Source organism: Cornus florida, unplaced genomic scaffold (genome assembly GCF_030987335.1).
Source record: "Cornus florida cultivar Cherokee Brave unplaced genomic scaffold, ASM3098733v1 CherokeeBrave_3.0.0_Hap2_Chr05, whole genome shotgun sequence".
Classification (NCBI taxonomy): domain Eukaryota; kingdom Viridiplantae; phylum Streptophyta; class Magnoliopsida; order Cornales; family Cornaceae; genus Cornus; species Cornus florida.
The window spans coordinates 19,409,248-19,420,442 of NW_026775575.1; the positions used below are offsets into that span (position 1 = coordinate 19,409,248).

The 11,195-nt window shown below is 35.2% G+C and overlaps 1 protein-coding gene across 1 annotated transcript; it reads right to left on the reverse strand.

The window, feature by feature from the left end:
- Window positions 1-2,760: 2,760 nt before the first annotated feature.
- On the reverse strand, window positions 2,761-3,987 carry LOC132309071 (uncharacterized). The gene has a single exon (XM_059807425.1). It carries the CDS (start codon window positions 3,985-3,987, stop codon window positions 2,761-2,763), a length of 1,227 nt encoding a protein of 408 aa, XP_059663408.1.
- Window positions 3,988-11,195: the final 7,208 nt, after the last annotated feature.

The following is an 11,195-nucleotide window of genomic DNA, read 5'->3' on the forward strand; positions in this document are numbered from 1 at the left end:
GGTTAAGTCCATCACCTACATGTGTCATATCAATTGTGAATTGAAAGACTTACTACTGTTTCAGGATGGAGTGTTTACATATATCAGACCACTACATAGATGACTGATATTTTGTATAGGGAGTACGGACTTTATATATTTATTTTATGTGCCATGGTATGAGCCTGAGTCTCAGAACCATGGTTAGGGTGCGTATATCGCCTAGGATGGATAACTGGACATAGGTGTTGTTCCCTGGTAAGTCTAGGTACTCATGCCCACCTTAGGGTGCGTATTTGTATGTTGCCTTCTATTCAGGCTGAGACAGACCTACTGGACTAGTGAGCGTCCTATAGTGTGTACTATGTACATATATGGACTACTCTAGATATTGTTGAGTCTTCCTAAGATGTATCTGCGTATCGGATTACTATTTGGATTGTAGTAGATTAGGACTTGCATGTGGGCCTGACCCACTCTTTTATTTTTCAGGTGTTCGTCAGTTCCAAGGTTAAAGCTTGGACGTGCAGAGCAGATACAGATATCCATTCCTCCGACTACGTAGGAATCTTTTCTGTATTAGCTTTAGACTTTATTTCAGTCATTTCAGTTTTGGATTGAGAATATTAATAAGGGGTCCACTGGATGGATTCTCGAGTTGTAAACTTATGGAGTTTTGGATTATTAGATTTGAATAATTTTATTTCAAGGTTTATTAATTTAGTTTCTTTCAGCTATTTAATTTTATTTCTTATTTCACTTTGTATTCCGTGTTCAATTTAAAATACTTTAATTGTTTGATATCCCTCGGGTTTGGGCTCGGACCTGATCAACCCGCGTCTCGGATCCGAGGGGTGTCACACATACCATATCATTTACCAATAAAATTTAGAGTTGTCCAACAGCTATACCATAAGTCAATTGTCCAAAAGCTATACCATATATCTGTCTATTCTTTTTGCACAACTGAGTTACCCACAAAGTAGTTAAACAACAAAAGTTTCATAAATTGTCCACAAAAAAAATATAGTTAACTATATTATGGCTACATCTTCAACTGCCTTCTTCTCCATCTTCAAGTGTCCCTTCCAGATTGGCTGCTTCTTCCAGTACCTCTTCGAACTGCAAATTTGACTGCATTGGGTCTTCCTGGTTGATTTGATGTTGCAGAGCCTTGTCCAGGTTGGTTGGTGCTTGCAATGCCTTTTCCTGGTTGATTTGACCTTGAGCTTGCATACCTTCTTCAAGCTTGGTTGGTGTTTCTTGATTGATTTGAGGTTGCACACCCTCTTCCAACTTGGTTGGTGCTTGCAGTGGCTTTTCTACCTACATTCTTCATTGAGCTTTGACACCCAAATTGAGTAGCTGATGTAGGCCTCATCATTTGTGATTACAATTAAAATAAACTCAGTTTATTTAAGAAAAATAGAAATAAAGTTAAACCTCTTTTTTTAAAAAAAAAAAAGTTTTACCTCTTCTGTTAAACTGGTAAAACTTGAACTTCCACTTCCAACTTGACTACTTCTTGGTGTACTTGTATGTCCCTGCAAGTTCTTATATAGTGTCAAATAATATCACAAGTTAAAGGGCATTAACTTTTGTGTTAATATTAAAAAATTTATAAGTGATTTACCTGGTTGGGTTGACCTACTTTGCATGTTCTTTTGTCGTGCCCAAATTCTTTACACTGAGAGCATTGTAGGGATTTGCTCTTTCTAGCATCACTAGTTGCAGCTGCAGGCTCATCTGCATCTCTAGTCCTAGCTTTTTTTGGTCTGCCAGGCTTTTTCCTTGGAACTGGAGGTTCCACAGGGTTACAATGCACATGAGTCAACATTCTTTGATCAGGTACTGGGTGAATCATACTAGAATGAGTTCTCATGTATGTTTCATTATAAAAACATGGATCACAGTACTGTTCAATATCTGTTCTTTTGTGTGTTATGGCTGCAGTTGCATGTTTGCATGGGAGGCCAGAAATCTGCCATCCTCTACAATCACATGACCTTGATCTAAGCTTCACTATATGTTTTCCTTCCTCATTTATGACTTTATACTCATCTTGCCTTACTGGGGTAATATTACATGATCTAGACTCATCAATCAACTTATTCAATTTTTTCCTAATGCTTGGGGTCACCAATACTACCCAAGTACTGGCCTTTTCAGCCCTCATTAGGAGTCTGCTCATCAATTTGCTCCTAATACCATCAAGCAGCCCTAAAATATGTTTAGACCTAAGCTTCCCAACCCAATTATTGAATAACTCACTAAAATTATTTGTGACATGGTCACTCTTCACCTGGTCAGAAAATGCATGCCTTGACCACTTGCACACATCTATTCTTAATACCCAATTATAAGCCTCTCTTGAAACCTCCCTCATTTGCCTCATTGCCTCATTAAATGTGTAATCATTATAGGCTCTAACTGCCTTCCAGAAAAAAGACTGCAAAAGCACTCCTGGATACTTCTTTTTGAAGTTGTTATATAGATGTCTGCAACATAGCCTATGGGTTACATGTGGGAAAACAATCATCATTGCTTGTTCAAGACCCTAAGCACAAGTAAAGCATAAATTAGATATATAAATTTCATGTAATTTATTAGATATAGAAATTACATGTAATAAATGAAGTTTTTACCTTTTGCTGATCTGACATAAAGCATATATGCCTATCTTGACCAAGTTCAACAAATGTTTGCAACTCTTGAAGGAAGAATTTCCAGCTGTCTTTCCCTTCATCCTCCACCACAGCCACAGCCAGTGGAAAAAATCCATTATTCCTCAAGGACTATAGCAGACAAGAGCACACCACCATAAGGGGTCTTTAGGTAACAACCATCCAATCCAATGAACCCCCTCCAACCATTCTTGAATCCAGATTGCATAGCTTTTAAAGACATAAAAATTCTTTTCAATGTCATAGTAGGCAAGTCCCTCTCAAGCTTCATGATACTACCAGGAATAGATTTGAAAATTTCATTAGCATACTTAGGAAGCAAAGTGTATGATTCCCCATGGTTTCCATCTAACTCATCCATAACTTTCCTTTTAGCTCTATATAGTTGCATGGGTCTTGCATCAACTTTGAATTGGCTCATCATTGTTGTATGCAATGCATCAAGTGGAACCCCTGGATTGTCTTTTATACTCTGCCCAAGCTTTTTAGCAATCCATGTGAATGTTGCATCCCTCACAGTGCCACTCCTCACACAATTGTGTGGACCTCTAATTGTCTTGACTTGATAAGTTACTCTATCTACAAAATGGGAAGCATGTACCCTCCATGGACACCCCTCAACTGCACATCTTACAGTGACTCTTTGCTTCTCATTTTTAACTCTTTTTATATTACATCCCTCTTGGACACAAAAATCAACCAAAATATCCCTAAAATGGTTCACATTGACAAATAGACGACCTTCTTCTAACTTAATACTTCCATCCACACCTCTCTTAAATGGAATTCCCTTTAAACAGCTTGCATAGCACCTACCCCTTGCTGTTTCAGTTTTCTGTTGTTTAACATTTATCTCACACTCTTCTTCTTCCACATACATGTTATTATCAGATTCAGTACCAGGTTCATCTCCTGATTCATAGTCTGACATACCATCTTCACTATGGTTCTTTTCTTCCTCCACATTCTTATTCACATCATCATTGTGAACTGGATTCTTACCCTTCCCATTATTTTCCCATTCCTCATCTTCAAAACTAAACCCAAATACATCATTATCATCTTCCAAATCATACTCATCCTCAGGCTGTCCTCCATTGTTCTCATTTACATTGGTCTCATTGTCTCTGACATTAGGGTCATTATTGTTATTGACATTACTATCATCATTGTCATTCACATTACTGTCATCAAAAGTCCTATCATCAAACTCCCTATCATCAAACTCCATGGTCTCAATTGAGGTAAATTCAGGACTTACATCAGTTACAACTTTATCAATATACAAGTCTATTAATCTCTTACCAGCATTTACTTTAAACATCTATAGCACATCTTTATCACTATCCACATTCATTCTACCAGAAGACCCAGGAACAAAATAAAACAAAAACAGAGACAAAGGGACAGTAGTTGGAATATGAGATAAAGCTACTGCTGTTACATCTTTAACGAGATCAATGATGCAATAAAAATCCGGATCCACACCAGTTATAAAAGTTAGGTTTCACTTGTAGTGAACAACAATATCATGAATTAATTCCATCAGTGTAACAATTAAAATTATAACAAAAATATAAATAATAAACACAAATTCACTAAATTTAACATAATCAATACAATGGAACAACTACTCCCAAATTACACATAATTTCAATTATAAAAGCCATATTTTCCTATATAGAGTTAACAATAAATAGAAAACAAAACCCTGAACAAATATATATAGAGTAATCAAAAATATATACCCTAAACTAAATACAGAATTATTCAAAAATACACACACCCAAAAAACAAAGTATAAATTTTAACATAACCTAAACTAAATAGAGAGTAATTAAAAACAGAAACCCTCAATATCGACTACAAAATTCTTTTCACATACCTCAGACCACTTCAGATTCACATATGCGCAAACCCTAACTCGTTCTTTGCAAATACGAACTTGGATTTGTTGCCAAAAATGGAAAGTGAACTCCTATATTGATGCGATCTCTAGTTAATCCTTTATATGCAACAACCCTTACCCTTTGTTCATTCGTTCTCTCTTTCTCTCTCTCTCTCTCTCTCTCAGAGTGTTCACAATACACGGCACCACTTTGGTAAGGCAGATGAAAAGACCTGCGTTGGGAAACGGACACAATTAATGCAAGTTTGGGAAACGGACACAATTAATGCAAGTTTTCCCTCCAAATGAATCAATAGTCGTGTAAATGAGAAGCTGATGTCATGGGGGGTAGTTTTGTCATTTTAAATGGCAAGGAGAGGGTATTTTAGTAATTTTGACAGCTCTGTTAGTCGATTTAACGGTCTGTCACAGATAAGGGAGGTTCATGTAGGATATTTTAAAAAGTAGGGGAGGTCCGAGTAATTTTCGGAACAGGAAGGGTGCCGCCTGTAATTATGGCAAACTATAGGAGAGGTCTGTGTAAATTACCCACTAAATAATCTACCTTTGATCACTCAACTAACTAATCCTAAGCATTGTTTCCATTACTAGTAGCCCTCCAATCCCTTGGGACGATCCCTACTCACTCTTGCTACGTTAGTAGTAGTGGTGGTAGTGGTTTTTATAAATTTAAACTTGACCCAAAATGCTTTTCTTGAACCGCGCATTCATTACATTATTTTGGCGTATAAGAACGGCCTAGACCCCGTCAATATATACTACACTAATCACATTCATTAATTGGTTTATTAAATTTCCAACCCTATCAAACAATTATTAAAAATAATAATCATACCTAGACTAATCCACCATTTCTTTTAAAGAAAAGTTCATTTGACTTTAACTCCATCCTAAACAGTTATTTAGCCATTTAAACAATAAATTATAATTAAAAGAAATAATTCTTTTAATCTAAAACTCAATAATGATTTATTTATTTAAATCACAAATCTAATACCTATGCTTTGACAAATTGATCATGTCTCCACCAATATTATTTTATTAATATATATAAAATAATACACTAACCTTTAAACACTAGATTATTCTAAAATATGAATATCTATTACCTCCAACTCATACATACAATAACCATATATGTAATTTTTAATCATATAAAACACATAACAATTTATTTGTGGTTTAGCAATAAACCATGTCATTACAAGTATATTTATTTATACATTGGCAATTCAAATATGCCTCTATAAGTGTGATACCACCCGGATTTCCGAATGCGGGTTGGCTAGGCCCACGCCCGATTACCCGAGGATATCAAACCAATCAGCAATAAACGAACACAGAATACAATTAAGAAAACAAGAATAAATAAAACTGCTGAAAAGAAATTAGAACGATAATCCAAATATTAAAACCTCAGAATAAAATTTTATAAATAAAAAAATATTCTGATACATCCAACTCTTTATTTCTAATACAACTTGGGAATCCATCTGGTGGACCCCTAATAAACTCCAACACCGAAAGCAACAACTGAAAAACTCCAATGCCAAATCCCGAAGAAACTCCTACGTAATCAGAAGAATGAGAAGGTGTCTCTACTCAGCACGAACAAGCTCTAAGACCTGGAACCGTCTGTTACCTGAAAAATAAGAGTGGGTCAGGCTCACGAACAAGTTCTATTCTAAATACAATCTAAACAGAGACCCGATACGCAGATACATCCAAGATGTCTCAACTATATCTATATAGTCCGTCATAGATAAATATATATCCACACTACAGGACTCTCATCATTATTGTGGGAGCACGCGGATACAACTGACACATAATTGTAGATAGCTGTTGAACGCGTTTACGCGTTTTAAAAAATGACAATATCAACAATAAACAAAAGAAGGTTCGTGGAAAGTTACAAGCAAATTCATCTTCTGTATACCTTTACAGTTGGAGGAAATGACTCAGATTTGAATATATGCAGAGTACTGTGCGTATGTAGCTATTACATTTCGTGTCTCTCTCTCTCTATATCCAAATCTCTAGCTCCAAGAGATTTGGTACACAATTAAGCAAGGTTCCTATGGTTGCTTCATCTTCTTCTTCACTGCCTCCTCCTCCTCTTGTGTCTCGGGAATTTGATGTGTTCTTGAGTTTTAGAGGTGAAGATACTCGCAAAACCTTTGTGGGCCATCTTTACAGGGTTTTGGATTAGAGAGGAATCAGGAACTTTAAGGACGATGAAAAGCTTGAGAGAGGAAAATCCATATCTCCGGAGCTCCGCAAAATTATTAAAGCATCAAGCATTGCGCTAATCGTTTTCTCCGAGAATTACACTAATTCATCATGGTGCTTGGACAAATTGGTGGAGATCCTTGAGTGCAGGAGGAATAAGGAACAGTTTTGCCCATCTTCTACCATGTCAAAGCATCCCAAGTTCGGCACCAGAAGAGGAGTTTTGAGGAAGCATTTATAGACTATGAAAATATTCATGAGAAGGAGTTGGAAAGGGTGCATAGATAGAGGGTTGCTTTGAAGGAAGGTGCAAGTATAAGCGGCTTAGATTTACAAGATGCAGTAAATGGGTATATTTAATTCCATTTATTGTTTGTGGTAAAACATAACAACTTATACATGTTCTGCTTCATCAGTTATTACTAGCTTAGTACTTCAATGTAGATATCATTATTAACATCCTAATACAATACAATTTCTTATCTTATCTTTAATTTATGGTGGCAAATTTCAATATCTATAATTAAACCTTTATGTATTTCTCTACCTACCCTCTCCCTCTTTGTTTTTTGTTGTCACTGTATTTATATTTTAATGTGTTTTATACTTGATAGGGATGAGGACAAGTTTATCCAACTAATTGTCCAAGAGATTTCAAGACAATTGCCGCCTACACCATTAAGTGTTGCTAAGTACGGAGTGGGTATTGATTCTCGAGCAAATAAAGTAATCATGTTGTTAAATGAAAGGTCAGCGGATAACCTCTTTGTCGGGATTTGTGAAACTGAAGGAATAAGTAAGACAACCGTTGCCAAAGCGGTTTTCAACCAAATGTCAAAAGAATTTGAAAGAAGTTGTTTTCTTGGAAATGTGAGGGAAGAATCAACCAAGCAAGATGGTCTAGCTAAACTACAACAAAAGCTTCTCAGAAAGACCCTAATGGATAATTATTTAGAGATATCAAATTCTGACCAAGGAATGAATGAGATAAAGGTTATACTTGAGCACAAAAAGATTCGTGTAGTTCTTAATGATGTAAATCATGAGAAGCAATTAGAGAGTTTAGCTGGAATAAGAGAGAATTGGTTCGGTTCGGGAAATAAGATAATCATAACAACTAGGGATGAAAGGTTGTTAAGGAAGTTCGATATTGAAACATACAAAGTTGAGATATTAGATGACAAAGAAGCACTTGAACTTTTCAATTGGCATGCATTCCAGCAGGACAATCCTGTAGAAATTTATCGAGAACTCTCATATCGTGTAAAATATTATACCAAAGGTCTTCCATTAGCTCTTCAAGTTTTGGGATCTCTTTTATGCAAAAGAAGCATTTCAAAGTGGAAAAATGAATTGGATAAATTGAAGAGCAACCCTCCCAAAGGTATTCAAGATGTTCTCAAGATAAGTTATGATTTTTACTCATTTACTCCAAACATGTCATCATCTTCAAGCTCAAGAAGCCATTGTTACCCATATTGGAGACTAGTGAAAGAATATTATTGTAAATGTGGAGTTAAAAGTCCTTTAAAAGTGTCATATACCCAACGAAATCCTGGTAGATGGTTTTACGGGTGCGCAAACTACAGGATTGGCTCATGTGGTTTTTTAAGGTGGGAGGATGATGAACTGCCTGATTATTATCGTAAATTGATTATACAGCATATGATAGGTCTATAATCAGCTGGGCAAGAGGGGTGGGGGATTTTTGGGATTACTGTTATATATATATTTTGTAATTGGCTAAATTTCGTAGCGTTAATGAAGAACAGAAGGCTATATTTCTCGATATCACATGTTTCTTCAAAGGATATCAAAAAGAATTTGAAGGGAGAATTTTTCAGAGTTGTGGATTTCACCCGGTCATTGGATTTAAAGTTCTCACTGACAGGTCCCTCATCACTATATCAAAATATAACGAGCTTTGGATGCATGATTTGATACAAGAAATGGGTCAAGAGATTGTTCGTCATGAATCTAAAGATCTTGGAAGGCGTAACAGGTTGTGGTCTTACGAGGACATTTATGACATATTCACTGAAAATATGGTACGTGTTGAAGGCATATTTGTTATTTTCTTTCCATGTGCAAGATATGCGGAAAAAAAACAAGAAAGTTTCGTGTATTGTAATGTCCAAGTACTCTTCTTTGAAGTTGTATGGTTAGAGTTAAGTTTTTATTTCTTAGTTGGTAGGTGACAAAAAATATCGAAGCCATTATGTTACTTGAGAAAGGATTATCTTTAGAAGGCATTGACAATTCCGTGGGAGGGTTGTCGATAAGCCCTAATGCCTTTGCAAAGATGAAGCAGTTAAGAATACTCAAAATTAGTGTAGTGCAACTTGATGGACGCCTTACATATCTTTCAAAAGAGTTCAGATATCTTGATTGAAGTGGCTATCCCACAGAATATTTGCTAAACAATTTTTGTCCAAAAAAACTTGTTCAACTCCATTTACAAAATAGCCTGATCAAAGGGATTTGGATGTTTTTAGGATTTATTCCACTCCGGAAATTAATTCATTTGATTTCATTATATTGCGATTACTAGGAAAGTCACAAACAAATTCTTTAATTTTGTATTCTCAACCTTAACAGTGACAATGAAATTACTAGGAAATCATGCAAAGCGAAGCTAGAAAACATAATCATCCCAAGCACAAAATAGAAAAGATATAAGAAATTAAAATTAAACATTGAGCAATGAGTCAAAATAAAGCTAAGTGAAATAAACTTACTAAAGTAATTAGACACCAATCAATTTTTTTTTTTCTTTCTATTTATATATATTTTTTAGTCATTAACAAAAAACTCATACACCACCTTTTTTTTTTGTTTTAAATTCAAACTCTCATTGTCCATTTTGAGAGGTAAAGGAAATGCCACCAGATCACAAGGCCTTTGATATTAGACACTAATCATGACATAGTGACAAAATTATAATAAAAAAAGAATCCTAACGAAAGAACCATTTATGTTACCAAATGCCATCACTAGAGCCCTTCTGCTCCAAACAAAAAAGTCTTAATAATCACTAAAACCCTAATTTATATATATATATATATATATATATGTACCCTTATCATTGAATTACTTTTTCCATTGAGATAAAGGTTCCTCTAGCTGGACGTACCTATTGACCCAAGGTGAACATGGTGTGTTTGATAGAGTGGGTGACATTGGAGGTTAGTTACCTTTATTTTATAATCATCTATATTGGTTATATTGTAGATAACATGTTCGAATAAGTTTGAATATGATGTAACTAGATATTTAATTAAACATGCAGAATAATGTAATAATATATTAATTAAAAATAAATAATTTGGACTGAGGTTAGTATTGGACAATTTAAGTTTCATATGGTGCTGACGAACTTTGTGGTGCTTGTCTCCCAAGATACAACTGTCTACCTTGACCAGTAGCAGCACTACAAACTTGTGGATACGGCGAATCTCTTCCATGTAATACCCTCTCTTACTCAAAAATGCATATATACGACATAAATGCTGAATTGGGTGCAATCCGAACCAAATGATTCAGACCAATCTTAATATGGCTCAATGAAATTTGATTAGGATCTAAGTGGCTCGGACGACTTGACCTATGGTTTGAACCTATTTGGGTTGGGTTCGAGTCTAGAGAGGGAGAGAGAAGAAAATGAATAGAATGAATTGCAAATGGTAGCCCAAGGGGATATTTATAGAAATAGACGTGCCTTTTTAAATTTGGTGTGTCTTTTCATTATTGGACACAACTATTTATATGTGTCTCTTCATCACTGGACACAACAATTTATATGTATCTCTTCATCACTGGATATAACCACTGCAATAGTTTGCAATGGTTCACATTGAATAGGTTATGTCTCTTGGTTTTGAGTTGCATCTTTTCATCCCACAACCAATTAATGATCATACATGTTCAGTTAAAGACATCTTTTGATGACTGATGAAATAATTTTCATTAAAAAATTCTAACACAAGTGCATGCCTTTTCAATTCATCTCTGAAACATTTCATATCCAATAGGATACATCTTATATCCAATAGGATATGTTAAATGACCAGCCGTATTCACGTTTTAGTTCTAACGTGATAAACATGATAACATGTATCCGCACCAAGATATTTACAATGCAACAATTAATATAGTCTAACTTGATATATATAGTTGCAGCCTTGCAGGAAAGTTTCATTCATATATTCCAATGGTCTGATATTTGCTTTATAAAGCATCCAACTTGGTACCTTTTTAGCATAGTAATGTACGATGCAGGAAATTGCTTCATCAACTATAGTATCCATATGGCACCAAAGCCAAAATGGTGATAAAAAGCAGCCAACCACAAGAATGTAATAGCACTTTATTACTTTTCTTTTTCTTTTTCT

Excerpts from the sequence above, each read along its gene's own strand:
- LOC132309071 (XM_059807425.1), bottom strand. The coding sequence starts at position 3,987 with ATGTTTAAAGTAAATGCTGGTAAGAGATTAATAGACTTGTATATTGAT.